The 17868-nt window shown below is 49.7% G+C and overlaps 1 protein-coding gene across 5 annotated transcripts in view; it reads left to right on the top strand.

Annotated features, from left to right (window-relative positions):
- The window catches only part of CCDC57 (coiled-coil domain containing 57), an 86323-nt gene that overhangs the window by 30290 nt on the left and 38165 nt on the right, over positions 1-17868 (top strand). For 4 of the 5 annotated variants that reach the window (XM_045569780.1, XM_045569776.1, XM_045569777.1 and 1 more), the window contains 5 exons: positions 5489-5651; positions 6127-6258; positions 8678-8885; positions 9890-10039; positions 14926-15029. In XM_045569780.1, the coding sequence (XP_045425736.1) occupies positions 5489-5651; positions 6127-6258; positions 8678-8885; positions 9890-10039; positions 14926-15029 (757 nt within the window). The remainder of the gene's footprint in view (positions 1-5488; positions 5652-6126; positions 6259-8677; positions 8886-9889; positions 10040-14925; positions 15030-17868) is intronic. The other variant, XM_045569778.1, reaches the window with a different exon arrangement.

Genomic DNA, 17868 nt, shown 5'->3' with positions numbered 1-17868 from the left:
TAAATAATAAATATAAGAAATAAAAAGTCAGTTGAATGTTTTTTAGTATTCCATTTTATTTCTAGTTGTGTCATTATATAAACCTCTCTGCTTTATTTATTTAATGGTTGTTCTGAGATTTATAAGATGCACAGTCTTCCTCCCCCTCCCCTCCCCTCCCCTCTCTTCGAGACAAAGTCTCACTCTGCCACCCAAGCTAGAGTACAGTGGCAGAATCACAGCTCACTGTAACCTTGAACTCCTGAGCTCAAGTAATCTTCCCGCCTCTGCCTCCCCAAAGTGCTGGATCACAGGCATGAGCCACCGCACCCGGCCTAGACCCACAGTCTCTATCTGTAGATGACGTTTACCACTTCATGTGGAGTGTAAAACCCTTCGATTCAACCCTCAATTTATGATCCTATACAAGGTAGGATCCTTCTATTTCTGCTTTTTCTTCTTTTTTACCATTTTCTTATATTTTACGTGTATATGGAGAGTTATTTTTGCTTTGATCAGATGACTATCATTTATAAAAACTTAAAAATGGGAAAAAAAGTTTATAGTTTTTCCAATATTTATTTCTGATTTTCTTCACTTTTAAAAAATCAAATTTGAAGTTTCTGCATGAATCATTTTTCTTCAGCCCTCACACCTCCTTCCGGGTTTCTTGTGGTGCAGGTCTGCAGCTCTTAAGTTATCTCAGCTTCTGTTTGAGACTTTCTCACCGTAATCTTTCTAAGGAGCATTTTCACTAGATGAAAAATTCTAGGTGGAGAGTTCTTTCTTTCTGCATGGTAAAGGTATTTTGTTGCCTTTCTATGAGGGAGCTTTGGCTATTCTTTGTTCCTCTGTACATAATAAGCCTTTTCCCTCTGGTTTTATGTTTTCCTCTTTTGTCACTGGTCTGAGAGATCCGACGGCTACACACCGGGGTGAGGTCCTGAGTGAGCCCTAGCGCGTCCTCCTCCTGGGACTCCAGGTGCGCGAGTGCCGGCCGGTGCGTGTGTGGGTCCCACCAGCTCTGCCCATCACGTTCGGTATTTTTCCTCTTTGTGCTTCCGTCCAAATCATTTCTCTTTCAGTATTTTCCCACTCACTGACCTTTTTCTCTACAGTGTCTCGTCTGCTGTTAAGTCTGGTGGATTTTTCACTTCACACGTTCAGCTCTTAACAGTCTTTTTTTAGTCTTTTTTTATATCATTTATTTCTGTCATTATTTTCATGGTTGCGTTTAAATCTCTGAACATATTTGTGATAACTGTTGTAAAGTACTTTTCTACTAATTTCCTAATTCCAGTGTGTCTCCATGTCTGGGTCTGTCTGTATTCTCATTTTCTGCTGGATAGAGGCCACCTTGTTCCTGCTTCCTTGCACACCTAGAACGTTTTTATCGGTTGTCAGACGTTGTGAATAAATATTACGCTGGTGAGTGTCTGGTTCTCTTGTCTTCCTTTAACAAGTGCTGCCTTTGTTTGGCTGCAGTTAAGCACCTGCCCAGCAGCTTGATCCTTCTAGGACTGGTTTTAAATCTCTGCAGGGCGCGTCTAGAGAAACCAGCCCTGTTACAGGTGTCCCCTGAGCACGCTCCAGCCTGGCCGCCCTGGTGAGCCCGTAGCTCCTGCCGGCGGCTCTGCCCAGCACTGCTCTTTGCTCAGCCTCTGCCGGTCCCCAGTGCGTCCGCAGCGCACTTGTCAGCCGCGGTCCCCGGGGAGCCCCTACAGCTTTCAGGAGCTGCCTCCGCGCCGGTGCTCTGCCTTGTGAAGTCCCCTTCAGCCACCTCAGCTTCCCCAACGCTGACCCACGTCTTCTTCCTCAGCTCACAAGACCGCTGCGCCGGGCTTGGGCTCTCGCCCTCCATCCGCCCCGCAGGATCTAGGTGTTGCTGCAGAGGGAAGGCCGGGCGGCAGTCAGGCTCATCCTGCGAGGTCCCTTCTCTGAGGGACCGCGGTGCTGCCCGCCTGTTGTCTAGGAAGTGAAAGCTGCTTCATGTTTGTCCTGGTTGTTTAAAACGGGAAGACAAGCCTGGTGTCAAAGCCACCAAGTAATGTTTTAAAGATTTATTTATATTTTGTAGTTACGGGGATTAAAACCTGTGTGTGTGATGGTATCAGATCTACTTCTGTCACTACTTACTACCATGGTAGGATTGAGTAGTGCGGTGACATTTGGTAGTGTTTCCAAAAACTTGGCACTTGTCCACAAGGCTGAATAATGAGGACAAGCAGTTTGAGGAGGAAGGAGAGTTTACTTTGCCAGCAAAGGAGGGAAAATGGCAGACCTTTTCATCTTAAAAAAAACCCAAATTTCCCGAACATTCACAGAAATACAGAGCTTTTAAAAGGATGGGTCCTCAGCTTCAGGCAATTACAGTTGATAGTTCTGATCACCCCATCTCTGCTGAAGACAATCTCGTGACCTCCTCTGCCCAGGGTCTCCCTGTACCAGGTCGGGCTGGGCCATCTCCAGTTGCACAAATAAAAGACTCCCCCCCCCAGCCCCTCCCAGCCACCTGCCTGAGGCCAGGATGCCGCTTTAGAGACAAAGTACTTTTGCCATTTTTTCCAGGCCCTTCCCTCTGTTGCAGCAGCACTTTACTCGTGTCAGCCCTCAGTCGGGTGGAAGTTTAAACAATGAGTAACTGGCCCTTCCCCACAGTGGAGAAGCCCTGCTCCAGGGCACCCTCGTGCCATTCCTTTTCAGGAGAGATCGATAGCAGTGAACTTGGAGCCTTGCGTTTCCTAAAACGTCTTTATTTTGCCTTCTGGTGGGAATGGTAATTTAACTGGGTTTAATTACAAGATTACAAACCATAGGTGGGAAACCTTTTCATGTTGTCGGCCTCATTAATTTAGCTGCAATCAAATAAGGCCACATTCAAGAAACTTTATTTATATAGACTTAAAAATGTACATTATTTTGTAAAAATCTAACTACTATATACTTAATAATTTCAAAAAATGAAAACCACTTGTTAATTTTAAAGTTAACTAAACTTCTAATGACTTTGTTGTGTCTGCTTTTTGTTGGAAAGCATTTGAATGTTTGGTTGCAGCCTGGAGGTCGGCAGTTTCAGTTGATCCTCGATGGGCATCAGTCATCTGTGACCTTAAGGGCATCTTGATTTGGGTGAGGTAGGAGAATGTAGATTCGCAGCAACAAGCGGTTGAAAAGCAAGAAAGCATTTTTCGGGCCTGTTGCCAAAGGCGCGTGGGTGTTCTACTGTATTTTCCCACATTTCAATTGGATCTTAGCATCAAACAATGACTCTAAAATGTCATCTACTGAGAGCTCAATCAATTCCATCTGAAGTTCTTTAGGTTCCTTGGTGATATCAACTAGGTGAGGCTGAAATGCTAATGTGAGTGTGATGTCATGATGCTCAAAGTCAGCGAACCTTTCGTTGTACTCTCCAGTTAATAGGTATTAACAGCTGCGTATTCTTCAAATGATTCGCATACATCATCCTGCTCATCAATGAACTTTGCTAACCGGGGAAAATGTTCATCTGAAATTTCCTTTTGAAGAAGTGTTTTGAATAAAGATAACTTTTTTCAAAATGCTTGGCGTTTTTGCCACTTATATATACACTTAGTTTTACCTTGCAAAGAAATATTCTGGTCACTTTGATTTGACATGATATTGTTAGAACCGGTTTCCCTGGGCCCCAGGAACAGAGAGGCAGAGTCACCGAGGCTGCAAAAGGCAAAGGAGTTTACTGGCTAGCTCGAGCTAGGGTCCAAGTCCCAGAGCACCAATGCAGTGGCCCCGCCCTGGGGTAAAAATTAAGCTTTTATACTTTTCAGTAGGTTACATACGCTGGGCACACCATCCCCCCTCCCTCCCTCAGTTCATTTGTTCCTTCAAGACTGGCTGACCGTGTCGGCTCCTGATTGGTCAGTTCCATGGTCGCGTTAACTCCTGATTGGTCGGCTCCAAGTCTCGGGATCCTCCGGTGGTCATCAGCGTCATTTCGGGGAAGGGGAGGGCCCCCTATTCCAGGAAGCCTAGCCTGTCATGGAGTTACCTTTGCTCTTACAATATGACACAGAAATGCTGCATTCTCGTAGAAATCTTCTTTCACTAATTCACAGTGCTGATTCTGTTCTTCATAAAATTTAACTATTTGTTCTCACCAAGATAAAATTTTGACTAACACCTGTCCCTGCAACAGCCAATGCACCTTAGACTATGGCAGATGCATCATTCAGCTTTAGCCCGTAAGGAAACTGATGATGCTACATTTGCATGAATATACTTACAACTTCTTGTAAAGTTGCAATTTTAAAAGGCCACTTGTAACCTTAAGGCCCAGCATATCCACCCCTGTTCCAGACCATTTCCCCTCTGGATTTTAAAACCATTGTGTGTTACTTTGTTATTTCTCTGTAACAAATTATCAGGAACTTAGCGGCTTCTAACAACACCCATGTATCATTTTGGTTTCTTGGCCAGCAGTCTGGGCCGGGCGCTCTCCAGGCAGAGCTAGGGTGTCGCCAGGCCTGCGCTCTCTGAGGTCCCTGGTGGCAAGATCCAGTTCCCGCAGCTGTGGGGCTGAGGTCTCCTCTTCCTTGCTGGCTGCCGGCCGGGGTTGCTCTCAGCACCAAGGCACCCTCAGGTCCAGGGACCCGCTCACAGCAGGGGGTCTCCATCCCAGTCTCATATGGCGCCACGTCACTGTGTCACCACCTGGGATGGGCGGGGCCCACGCTCGGCGGTGGGGGGTGCTCTTGGGGCCGAGACTTCTGTCCCCACATGTGGCCTGTTGCCTTCCAGCCCCAGCCTTGCTGGCGAGAAGGCTAATGCCAGTGCTCTTCTCCTTTCTCTTGCGTTCTCGGAAACCTTTCGGCTTTCCTCCTTGTCCTCGGTAGTCTGCAGTCAGCCCTGGCAGCATCTGTGGGGGTCTTTGAAGCTGTTTGGCACGTGGTGGACTCCTTCAGCCCGAAGACCCAGCTCTGGTTCTGATCTGGCAGGTTTGCCCCTCTCTTTCCTTGACGACGTCGCCCTCCGTTCTGATCTGTCAGACCTGCCGTAAGACAGAATTGAACCTCTCTTCCTCCTGACTTTTCCCCGTTCCTTTGTCCCTTTGCACTACGTTCTGGAAGGATCTCTCGCTTTTTGCTCTTCCGGCTGACCATTTGCTCGTTAGCTCTGTCTGCGCTGCTCTCTCTAGTTGTTTGCTTTTCATAGCTGGAAATCCTCTCAAATTTCTGTGTGTAACAATTTTTCTTATTTTTTTAAAGTTTATTGACTTTATTCCCTCTCTTCTTACATATTCTTCTTTCTGAGTGTGATCACCCTCTTTGATGGTGTCAGGTTGTCTCCAGCATCTGGCGACCTTGACATCTGCTCGCCTCTCTTCCGGGCCATCCCGTGTGTCTGTGCTGGCCCAGCGCGTCCCTGGAGACCAGGAGGGCACGCTGCAGCTCCGCGTCCCCCTCCACGCCCCGCTCTGCAGTGGAGGGGCCTCGGGAGACGGTGACGTTGAGCGGTATGGGTGTGTCCGTAGGTACAAACAGCAGCTGTCACTGGCAGTCGAGAGGGAGCAGAGCCTGGAGCGTAAGCAGGTGCAGCTGGGCCTGGACTGGCAGCGCCGCTGTGACAACGTGGAAAGGGACCAGATCCAAAAGTCAGAGGCTTTGGTTCAGGGTCTGACCTCGGCGAGAGACCAGGTGTGTGTGGCCACGGCGTCACTGGGGCCTTCTCAGTCCTGCTCTGTGGGGGGACTGGGCGCTTACCAAATCCTTCCTTAAATTGAAGACACTAAACCTCACAAAGCAGTTTGACTTATAGCAACAAAAATCACAGTAATAAAAACATGCTGCTGCCCCATCTCCTGCCTTTGCAGAGTTTTGTTGCTCATGTGTTTCTCCAGCTGAGCAGTAGCGTGTTCCTGGCGGTGCCGGGTGACCCCTGCCCGCCCTGTGCCGCCAGCCCTGCGAGGGCAGGCTGGGGTTGGGCAGGAAGAGTTGTGCTGCTGGCTGCAGCGGGGACATCGAGCTCTGAGTGTCACGTGGCCCTGGTTCTCCTGGCATTTCTCGCCTGTGTCTGCTGTCTGCCTGCTAAGCAGGGTGGGAGCCGGTCTCTCTACCGTAAGGCTGGCGCTTCCCCGTAACCCCCAGACACTGAGTCTGAGCGTTTTCCCAGGTGGCCGCTAAGCTGCAGGAGGCAGAGCGGGTGCTGCGGGAGCAGGAGGCGGAGCTGAAGGCTGTGACCTCGGAGCGAGACCAGGCCTTGCAGGTGCTGAGGAGGCATGGGCTCCCCGCGCCGGGGGCACAGGTGAGCGCGCCGCCCCGGCACACCCCTCCTCCCCGAGCCTCCCTGGCAGCAAAAAGCAGCACCACATCCCCCAAACTGGAGCCAAGTCTTCCAGTCCTGTTCCTTTTTAAGTGACTGGTTGCGCTAACAAGGTAAGTCTGAAGCTTTAAAGAGTTAAATTGGATACATAGCAGAATCCTCCTCGCATCTCTCACATTTGAAAGCTCTAAAAATCCTGGATCCAGATGCTTCCAGACGCCAGGCGTGAGTGTGAGATCGTGGTGCGGCACTTGTCTCAGCACGGCCACAGCGGGGCTCTGTGCGCCTACCTGTCAGCACAGCTGCCGATTCTGTTGTTTCATAGTTGAGTGCTTGGCCTGTGCCAGGGTCTGCCCTGAGACCCCGATGTCTGCCATCTCACTTTGTCCTGGCGGTAGGTGCCATGCCCCCGACACACGGGCCGCAGAGGAGCATGCCTGAGCTATCTCGGCTTGTCAGGGCAGAGCCGCGTGCATGGCAGAGGGGGGCCGGTAGGGGTCCAGGGCCCTGGGTGACAGAGCGAGACCTTGTCTCTAAAAGTAAAATAATAATAAATTTAAAATAAAAGTTAAAACATTTTTTAAAAATTAAAAGTTTTAGTTTAACATAATAGTCTTTGAAATCACGCAGACCCAGGGTTTAAACCCAGCTCAGCCCCTGCTGGTCCTGGGCAGGTCCCTGCTGAGCCCCTCGGAGCCTCTTGTCCTGCGGAGGCCGTGGGGCTGGGCAGGGGGGTGCAGCCTTCTCGGCCAGTCCCAGGACAAGGCAAGGTGGGTGGGCCGATGACTGTTCCACTGGGGCCGTCTTTTGTTCTCTTTAGTTCTATCGTAAATACCTTCCCGTGTCATTAAAATTCTTCAAAAACATAATCTAAGTGGTTGCGCCTTTAATCATCTAGCCACACCGTGGTTTACCTAGTTGTCGTCTCCTTCGTGGTCCCCTGGATCGTCCACGGCACTGCTGTGACACCGTGGTGGGCAAGTTCGTGAGGTTCCCTCCTGTCTGCGTGATGACCTCACGTCGCTCAAGCGAGACTGATGACCCCTCCCCGGGAGCCCAGGGTGACTGTGCTGCCGGTGACACGCAGAGTCGGAGTCCCCGGTAGTCCTGGCCGTGGCGTGGGGAGCTGGAGCACGGGCACTGAGCCCCGCGCCGGGCGGGCCTTGGTGTGCAGGGCCTTGGAGGGGAGTGGGCTGGTGCTCTGTGCGGGTCTTGGCTGGGCTGGTGGAGCAGGGACAGAGCGGGGCACAGTGCCCCCTTCTCAGGTATCCCCGCTCCCTGCGCAGCGTCTGAAAACAGGTTTTCATCGGACTTGTCCGATTTTCGGGTTGTTCCCGTCAGAGGGGAAGATTCGTGGCAGTGATCTTCCTGTCAGAGGCAGAAGTCTCTCCCCTCCTGGTTTCCGCTGATGGTGGGAATCTGGGTTGATGGGGGTTGTTTTTTCACCCTGAGTTTGCCGGGGTCACCGCATCGTCCTCCTGCCTTGCTGGCCTCTCAGGAGCCTGGCGCCCTCCCGCGGCTGTGTGCTGACCCCTTGTGCCACTTCCCTGTGTCACCGACTTCCAGCAGCTTGGTGACGATGTGCTCTCTGGGGTGATTTTCTCTGTGTTTGTCTTGCTCATGGCTCGTTGGACTTCTTAGCCCTGTGGGTTTACGGTATTCGTCAAGTTTGCAGCATCTCTGGCCGTCTTGTAAAATGTCTTTTCGGCCCCTCTTGTTTTCTGGGTTCCTGTTTCCCTGTGCGTCACACTGCTTCCTATTGTTCCTCCGGTCTCTAAAGATCTGGGTTTTTTTTTTTTTCCTCTTTTGGTCTCTTCCATCTGTGCTTTATTTTATTTTATTTTTTATTTTTTTATTTTTTTCCTTCTGTGCTTTAATTTGAATACTTTCTGTTACTATGTATTTACATTCACAAGTCTTTTCCTGCGCACTATCTGATCTGCTTGCAGTCCCATCCTATCCAGTGAATTTTTATTGCACTAAAACATACATAACGTATTTGCTGTTTTAACCACTCGTAGGTGTGTGGCTCTGTGGCATTAAGTCCACTCCCGTGGCTGTGCAACTGTCACCACCGTCCACCTCCAGAACTTTCCATCATCCCAAACTGAAACCCTGACCCCATTAAACACTAACTCCCTCCCCCCGGCCCGGCACCTCCCTTCTGCTTTATGATTCCACGGACTGATGACTCTGGGACTTAGACATACGGTGCGCTCCGCCAATCTGAGTGTCACAGTCTTACTTCTGGAGGGTCGGACGGGAGGGTCCTTGTAGCGCCAGAGGACCGGGGAGCAGAGGCTGCCACAGAGGGAAAAGGTGCAGCCTGTCGGACAAGCAAGGGAATTTTGTAGCCAAAACTGTTTTCCTTTTGCTTCTTGGGTTTGTTTTTATTTGACAGATACTCCTAGGGCAGCATGGAGAAGAAATCAGTAAAGATTTTCCGTCTAGTGAGATCCGGCAGCTGCGAGAGCAGAATGCGAGTCTGCGGAACGCTGTTGCCCAAATGAGGAGAGACATGGAGACGCTCAGCGAGCAGATCCCTCCTTCTGCCCCGCGGGGAGGAGACCGGCCGGGCCCAGAGGCTGGAGGAGACCCCGCCACTCCCGGTGAGGGGCAGGGGGGAGCGGGGAGACGGCAGGACACGGCCCCACTGGGCTCAGAGTAGCTTTGTGTTAGGGACGGTCTCGCAAGTTGTGACAACTGCTTTTCCTTCAAGAGGAGGGATCTTAAGTTTCGTATTAAGAAACTTTTGTATTGGCAAAGTGCAAGGAAAAAGGTGAGGGGACTTACTTGACACGCTTAGAGACCAAAGTAGACCAGCCTGAGCAAGAGCGAGACCCCGTCTGTACTGAAAAAAGAAAAAATTCACTGGGTGGAATGGTGGCACCTCTAGTCCCAGCTACTCAGGAGGCTGAGGTAAGAGGATCCTTTGAGCCCTTTGAGGGTTTGCGGCTGCTGTGAGCTAGGGTGACGCCATGGCACTCTAGCCCGGGTGACAGAGAGAGACTCTGCCTCAGAAAAAAAAAAAGAAAGAAAGAAAGAAACTAAAGTAGAGCTGGGTGTGGCCCGAGCTCCTCCAGAGGCTGAGGCGGGAGGATAGCTTGGGCCCAGGAGTTCACAGCCAGCCTGGACAACTAGGAAGACCCCGTCCCACAACAAGAGAAAGAACCCAGAGTCTCAGCCTTGGCCCAGGGCCTGGTGTAGCGCTGTGCTGCCCCGAGTGGTTGGTAGCAGGGGCTGGTGGCCACCAGGCGCTTCCTCCAGGGGACCACCCTTGGGAGAGTGGGGAGGGCAGCCCCACCCGTGCCTTGCTGGTTGTGGGGCACCGGGAGTGGGTGTGGACGGGTGGTCGCCAGGCTGCTGGATGACTCAGCACTGGAAACAGGAGTCATTGCCCTCCGCGCACAGAGGGTGGGGGGTGGAAGCCGGGCTGGGCCCTTCTTGGAGCACACGGCGCCCTGGTGAGTGAGGAGAGGCTTTCAGGCTGGTGCGGGCAGCATGGAAGCCGCCGGGGGTTGGCGCAGGGAGAGGTCGGGTGGTGAGCAGCTCTGCCTTGGTGGTCATGGATGTGAGTCTGTATCTACGTTACGTTCCCTGGTTTTTTTGGCAGATTATGTTCTGGCCTTTGAAGCAGAGGTAGAAAATCTAAAGCATAAGTTTAAAACATTGGAAGAACAACTGAAAGATGTGTTGGACCCTCTGAGGATGTCCTCACCACACAGCAGTGCCCGACCCAGCGTCCACACCTCGGAGGCCACTGGTGAGCGTTCTCGTGTCCCTGTGCCGCATGCACTGTCTCTTTGGGCAGTGACAGGTACTCCCTCCAGAAAGTGCACTGTGAGCAGACGCACAGCTGGCGGACTGTGGCAAACGGTTCCCCGGAGCCCCTGTGCTCCCTGCAGTCTGCCACGGCCTTGACTCCTCCCTCCGGAGGGCGGTTTTCCTGCGGATGGAATTATGTGGAACGCGGGCTTTTGTCTGGCTTCCTTTGACCCACCTTCTGTTTTGCTTGCTAAGCCAGACGGTTCTCCAGGTGTGCACGAGTTTGCACCGGCTAGCAGTGCGCGAGGGGCCTGGTGCTCTGCACCCGCAGTCACGTGGGGTTAGGGCTGAAGCCTGTGGATTTGGGGAGCACAGTTCGGTCCATAGGAATTAGCCGTTCAGTATCCTCTTTTATGACGTGCCACTTCGTGTCATTTGCCTGTTTTGGATTTTTATTGGATTGTCTGCCTTTTTTCTTAGATTTTTAGAGTATTTATTCTGAATGTGAGTCTGTTATTGGTCATATGTGTTGCGAATGTGTCCTCCCGGTTCGTGGCTTGCCTTCTACTCCTTCACTGGTGTCTCCTGGTGAGTGGCAGTTCTTGATTTCAGGACAAACTCGCGGGCCAGTCTGCACCTTTGTGGTTAGCCCAGCACCACAAGGTTCATTCTAGTTTTCTCCTTTTCATTATTCTGATTTCCTTTTCCAACAAGGAGAAACCTGGCTCCCTCATCCCTAAGATAGTCCCCTCTTTGCTGGTGTTGTGGTGTGACCCTTCTGGTGTGACCGAGCCCAGGGCTGCTGCAGGCGCCACCCGCCCTCCCACTGCGCTTTCTCTGTGGTTCAGGCTGGAGCCTCTCTACTGACCTGTTCTCTGAGTTTATCAGCTCTTTCTTTTGTCATTGCCGTTCTGCTGTTGAGCCCATTCAGTGAGATTATTGTTTCCATTGTAAAGAAAAAATGAAAACCTCAGGAGTCCCCAGAATTCATTATGCCAGGGGAGAATTGAGAGCTGAGTCGCAGGAGCACCCTGTCCTCTCCCCAGTGATGCAGGGTCCTCTTTTCAGAAACAAAGGGGCTTAGAAAATGCCTAGACAGGACTGTGCTTTGGTGGACAGGGCATGGCAGGGAGAAGGGAAGCCTGGTGGCCCAGGTGGTCTTGTTCTGGGATGAGCCTCAGGGAAGTGTTTTATTTAGATACTTAGGGACAAACCTGTCCCAGATCAAACAGGCAGAGCCTGGCTGCGTTTGACAGAGATTCTCTGCAGGTGCAAATTTCTCCCCAGCCTCCCCGAAAGACAGCCTTGCAGTGAGCTCCTCTTTGCCCACAGCCATCTCAAAATATGACAAAGAAATGAGTTTTGGGGTAAAACATTTCTTACTCCCGTCAGCCCTAAAAAAACAAAACAAAACAAGACCCTTCAAGATTTGCATCCCCTATAAAATGAGTGTGTGGTCAGTTAGAGCCTGAGGACTGTAGCCTGAATAAACTCCTAAACTTCCGTTACAAGTTTATCTGCAGGATGCAAACCCAGGAGAGATAACATCACTTCTCTGCCCACCCTGAGATCCCTTCTTTGAATGTTCATCTTTTCTCAGGCAGGTTTGCTGAGCTAGAACCCAGCCTCAGCCTCCCTCCTTCGCCCTCCTTCCTGTGCACCCTTGGCCTTCTCACCCTTTCTGTCCCTGCGCGGGGGCTGTGCGTTTCCCAGGCCCGGCCTCAAAGTCTTGGCTTAATAAACCTCAACTGAGTGTCACTCTCTTTTTCTGTCACTTATTATTTAAATTAACACTGTTTCAACTCTAAAATTTCCATTTTGGTTTCTTCATATCTTCCATTTCTTTGCTGAAACTTTCATTTTGCCATTTGTTGTGAGAGTGTATTAAATTGCTTGTTGAAGCGTCTTATGGCGGCTGCTTCCTCGTGTAATTCCAGCATCTGTGTCGTCTTGGCGTTGCCTTTTTCATTCCCGTTGAGATTTCCTGGTTTTCAGTACGAGGAACCGTTTCTGATTGTATCATTCTATCTTTCGTTTTATCAGGCAGTCAGCGTGGCTAGGGTCGCGGTGGCTCGGGGCTGAGCTTCCTTCTTGCTGCTGCCCTGCCCGGCCCCCGCCTCTCCTCTAAGGAGCCACTGAGAGCCCAGTGAACTGCTGGGCAGGATTGGGCTCAGGGATTTGGTTAGGGGCCGCTTCCCAGAGGTTTTGCTCTGTTGCCTCTGGCTGGTTTCACACATGGGCTCCTCCCTCCACCCCTGATGTGCTCTGTATACAGCAGGCTGCAGGCAGGGAGGGTGTGGGGCTTTGGGGGTAGGAGAGGGGCTGTGCTCTGTATACAGCAGGCTGCAGGCAGGGAGGGTGTGGGGCTTTGGGGGTCGGAGAATGGCTGCTTCCAGGGAGGAGGGCAGGTGTGTTCTCCCTTTTCCTGTTCCTTCTGCTTTTCTTGAGCCTTTTATTTTTGTCTGGGCTCCTTGGTGTTCTGGGTGGTGGCAGCTGAGACCCCAGGCCAGGATGCACAGGAAGGAAAACAAGACAGGGAGCTCACTGCCATGTCACCCCTGGAATCCCCAGGCCCAAGCCACTTGGCCCTCTCCTCTCCTTTCGGAATCTGCTGGTGGCTCTCTGTGTCTGGCCAGGGCTTACCGTGGAGAGGGAGGAGTAGGCGCTGCACGTGCTCCGTCTTGTCAACCAGCGTTGCAGTTCTGGGGTAGACGCCAGGTGGGATAGGCTCTTCTGGTTGTATATGGCTAGATTTGGTTTGCTAGTATTTTGTTGAGAATTATTACATTTATGTTCATGACTAAGACCAATAATTTTCCTTTCTCATAATGTTCATATCAGGTTTTAGAGTCAAAATTATTCTGGCCTCATTTGTTGGAAGGTTTTTCCTATTTTTCTGTTTTCTGAAAAAGTTTGTATCCGACTTGTTAGGGTGGGGAATTTGTACATGGGCTGAGAAAGATTTCTCACGCAGTGATTAGGATTTACAGAACGAAATGTTTATTTATTTCTCCAAGAGAGACGGAGAGGGAAGGGAGGGAGTGGCCACAGCAGGGAGGAGGAGGGAGAGGTTAGTGCCGCAGCTGAGGAACGAGCTTGGTGCTTCTACAGGGTGGCAATGGCCTTTCGCTCTGCTGCAGCAGACTGGGAACAGCGGGCAGCTGCAGGTGCTCCTTATTGTTTTCTCTGCGTGGCATCTGGCGTTGCCGAGAGCCGCAGTGGGGAGCTCACAGCCCCACTGTCACTGAGGGCTCTTCGAGGCCAGGAAGCGAAGTGTTAGAGAGAACTAGTTAGACCACAGGTGTTTTAATTAAACAAAACAAAGGGGGTAGTTGTATTGTGAGTTCTTTCTTTTTGTTAGATAGTTTATTTTCCTGTGTTAAATAGGTTATCAGTAAGACCATCCTTCAAGACTCACATTAATTTTCTTAAACAATCGGTAGAAGTCACCTTTCAAACCACCTGGGCCTGGACTCTTTCTAATGGGAAGGCTGTAGATGGTGAATTTGGTTTTTTCATAGTTAGAGAACATCCAGATATTCTCCTTTGTGCATCATTTTTGGTGTTACGTTTTCCTAAGAAATTGTCCATTTCAGCCACTGCAAATTTTGGGCGTACTGTTGCAGATATTGATAATTCCCTCCTGTGTCTGTAGGAGCTAAAGTAGTGACCTCCTTTGCTTCTGTTCTATTTTTTTCTTGCTTAGTTTTAGCAGCAAGACAAAGGATTTATTTATTTTTTTAGCCTTTTCAACGCATCAGTTATTGATTTTTTTGATCGTCTATTACACATTTATTTTCTGTTTCCTCAATGTTTCATATTAACTTTATTTTTTCCTTCTACTTTATTTGGTTTTAATTTGGTCATTTTTTTTGTTGTTTGTTTTGTTTTTAAGAGACAGGTCTCACTCTTGTTCAGGCTTGTCTCGAACTCCTGACCTCAAGCAATCCTCCTGCCTCGGCCTCCCAGAGTGCTGGGACTATAGGCATGAGCCACTGCACCCAGCATTTGTTATAATTTTTTGAGATGAATTTTAGCACATTGATTTTCACCTTTTCTTCTTTTCTAAAACATGCATCTAAATATTTATATTCATAAATATGCTCTATGTTCTAAAATGTGCATATAAATATTCTTGAATGGGGTTGAACGTGGTGGCTCATGCCTGTAATCCGAGCACTTTGAGAGGCCAAGGCAGGAGGATTGCTTGAGGCCAGGAGTTCAAGACCAGCCTGGGCAAGGTAGTAAGACTCCATCTCCACACACACACACAGTCAACCAGACCTGGCGGCAGGTGCTGTAGTCCTGGCTACTTGGGAGGCTGAGGCAGGAGGATCACTTGAACCCAGGAGTTGGAAGCTACACTGAGCTATGATCAAGCCACTACACTCCAAGCTGGGTGACAGTGAAAGCCCATCTCTAAAAAAATGTGTGTGTGTGTGTGTGTGTGTGTGTGTTTTCTTGAATGGACAGCTTTAGGTGCATCAAGTTTGGAAAGTAGCATTATCATTCAATTCAAAATAATTTGTAATGTCCATCGTGATTTCTTCTTTGAACCGTGTGTTACGTGGACATCTTTTTCTTGGTTTTCAAACAAATGGTCCCAAATTTAAGTGGAGAGTCTAGAGCAATTGGTCAGGTACTCCATGGTAAGGTTGGTGTTTTTCCTACAGAGATTCCTTTCCTTGCATAAGGATTGTACTTTATGCACAACACCTCTCTGACCTTCCTGTGGACCCGGGCCTCTCTGCCGCCGTGAGGTCAGCAGCTGGTCCCGCGGGCCTCCACAGGAGAGGGCAGAGATGAGAGCGATGTTCATCTCCCTAGAAAGACCTTCCTTATTTTTTAAGATCTGAGCCTGACAGAAGTCGCTCTTCTCTACAGCAGGATCTGTCCAAGCTGGCCACATGTCCACTGGATTGGCGTTCAGGAAGCTTGGAGACAGAGTGCTTCTCTTGAACTTGCTGGTGACTCGGCTCAGGCAGAAGGTGAGGCCATCCTGCTGACGCTTGAAGTTGTGGGGTCCTCCTACTTGACAGCTGTTCCCACGGGTGGGCACACGTGCGGGCTCTGAGCGGCTGCTGAGTACAACCCTGTGTGACCTCGTATGTCCACTCGACCTCTCTGTGCTTGTTTCCTTCCCAGGAAAGGGCTGTTGTGAGGAGTAGCTCGTTTGTCTCGTGTGTGGTTGCAGAAGGTGCAGAGTAAGTCTGCTAAGAGAAAAGAGGTCTAGGCTGCGGGTGCAGTGCTGGGGGGCAGAACACCCACTCCTTGCTGGGCCTCAGGCTGCTCCGCTGCCACCCGCCCATGGGACAGGCCCTGGGAGTGGCCAGCATGCTGCACGCAGTGTCAGTGACAAGCACACCCGTTGGCACTTCCCCCGTGACGTTAGCAAGTGCCATCCTTTGTGGTCCCCTGGTCCACTGCCTTTCCGGGGGTCAGGTTGTGATCATGCTCGGCTGAAAGGAATCCCAGCACAAAGCCTGTCCTGTTACATATGTGGCTGGAGTCACAACCCAGGTCTGATTGCTCCAAATTCATAATATCTTTTTGGTTTTTACTTTAAAAAATTATGATAACATATGCATAACAAATGTTACCATTTTAACTATTTTTAAGTGCACCATTCAGTGGCATTTAAGTACATTCCCAATGTTGTGTAAACATTACCACTATTTCCAGAACTTTTTTATCCACCCCAAATGGAAACTCTGTATCCATAAAGCAGTAATTGCCCACCTGCCAGCCCCTAGTAACCAGCCCCTAGTAACAAGTGGTTCCATCTTGGTCTCTATAAATTGTCTATTCTAGGTGCCTCATGTGGACAGAATCAGTGCTTATTGGTTTTTTTTTTTTTTTTTTTTTCCAAGACAGAGTCTCAGTCTGTCCCCAGGTAGAGGGCAGTGGCGTGATCACAGCTCACTGCAGCCTCAAGCTCCTGGGCTCAAGGGATCCTCCTGCCTCAGCCTCCCAGAGTGCTGGGATTACAGGCATGAGCCACCACACCTGGCCAAGTACCCCAGCTTTTGTGTCTGGCTTCTTTTGTGTGGTGTAAAGTTCTCAAGGTCTCTCTGTGGATGTGTCAGAGCTCCCTTCCTTGCGATGGCTGAACGATACTCCGCTGTATGAATCCAAACACTGCTTGTGTTTGTTTCACTTTTTGGACAGCGAATAACGCTGCTGCGAACATTCCTGTACATGTGTCTGTGCGGACTTAGGTTTCCAGATTTTGGGGTATATAGCTAGAAGTGGAATGGCTGGGTCACATGATCATTCTGTATTTAACATGTTGAGGAACTACCAGACTGTCTTCCAAAGCAGGTGCACCATTTTACACGCCCACTGGCAGTGTGGAAGGTTCCAGTTTCTCCACATCCTCCCGACATTGGCTGTCCTCTGTCTGTGATTCTAGTCCTCCTGGTGGGGTGAGGTGCCGTCTCGATGTGGTTTGATTTGCATGTTCTTGATGACACGTGATGTTGAACATCTTTTCATGAGCTGCTTGGTCATTTGTACATCTTTGGAGAAATGTCTGTTTAGATCCCTTGCCCTGGGTTATTTGTTGTTTCGTTGTTGAGTTATAAGAGTTTTTTCCTGCATTCCTGGATGCAAGCCCTTATCAGATACTCGATTTGCTGATTTTTCTCCCACTGTCTTGTTATTCTCTTGATGATCGAGTCCTTGGGAGTACAAACATTTCTAATTTTGATCGAATCTGGTTTATGTATTTTTCTTGTTGCCTGTGCTTCTGGGACATTCTGTCCTGTTGCCTTTTATTTCTCAAGAGGCAACCTGAAGAGGGAACTATCACAGGTCCTCTTAAGTCCACAAACACATAGATTGCACCTTCCCTGCAGACGCTGTGCCCTCACTAAAGCGGAGCATCGCTGTGGAGCGGAGACGGCCCCGGGTGCAGGCTGGGCTCCCACACTTGGCCTTGTCTTTTTTTACCTTCCAAGACTTTCAATTTATTTATTTCTTTGTTGTTTGTTTTTGTTTTTGTTTTTGTTTTTGAGACAGAGTCTCGCTTTGTTGCCCGGGCTAGAGTGAGTGCCATGGCATCAGCCTAGCTCACAGCAACCTCAAACTCCTGGGCTTCAGCGATCCTCCTGCCTCTGCTTCCCGAGTAGCTGGGACTACAGGCATGCGCCACCATGCCCGGATAATTTTTTTCTATATATATTTTAGTTGGCCAGATAATTTCTTTCTTTTTTTTTTTTTTTTTCTTAGTAGAGACAGGATCTCGCTCTTGCTGAGGCTGGTCTCGAACTCCTGACCTTGAGTGATCCACCCGCCTCGGCCTCCCAGAGTGCTAGGATTACAGGCATGAGCCACTGCTGTTTTTTTTTTTTTGAGACAGAGTCTTGCTCTGTTGCCCAGGCTAGAATGCCGTGGCGTCAGCCTAGCTCACAGCAACCTCAAACTCCCGGGCTCAAGCAATCCTCCTGCCTCAGCCTCCCGAGTAGCTGGGACTACAGGCATGCGCCACCATGCCTGGCTAAATTTTTTCTTTATATATTTTTACCTGTCCAAATCATTTCTTTCTATTTTTAGTAGAGATGGGGTCTCACTCTTGCTCAGGCTGGTCTCAAACTCCTGAGCTCGAGCGATCCTCCCTTCCCGGCCTCCCAAAGTGCTAGGATTACAGGCATGAGCCACTGCGCCGGGCCTATTTATTTGTTTTTAAATGCCAAATAAATATTGTTTGTATTGATGGTATACAATGTGTTGTTTCTAAATATGTGTACCTTGAGGAATGGCCAATCAGACTAGTCAACATGTTTGTCAGTTCTCATACTTAGCGTTTTTGGTGGCATCTGGTGTCTT

Source organism: Lemur catta, chromosome 15, assembly GCF_020740605.2.
Source record: "Lemur catta isolate mLemCat1 chromosome 15, mLemCat1.pri, whole genome shotgun sequence".
NCBI lineage: Eukaryota > Metazoa > Chordata > Mammalia > Primates > Lemuridae > Lemur > Lemur catta.
The sequence above is the reverse complement of the archived record's forward strand: the minus strand, read 5'-3'. Positions and strand labels throughout refer to the sequence as shown.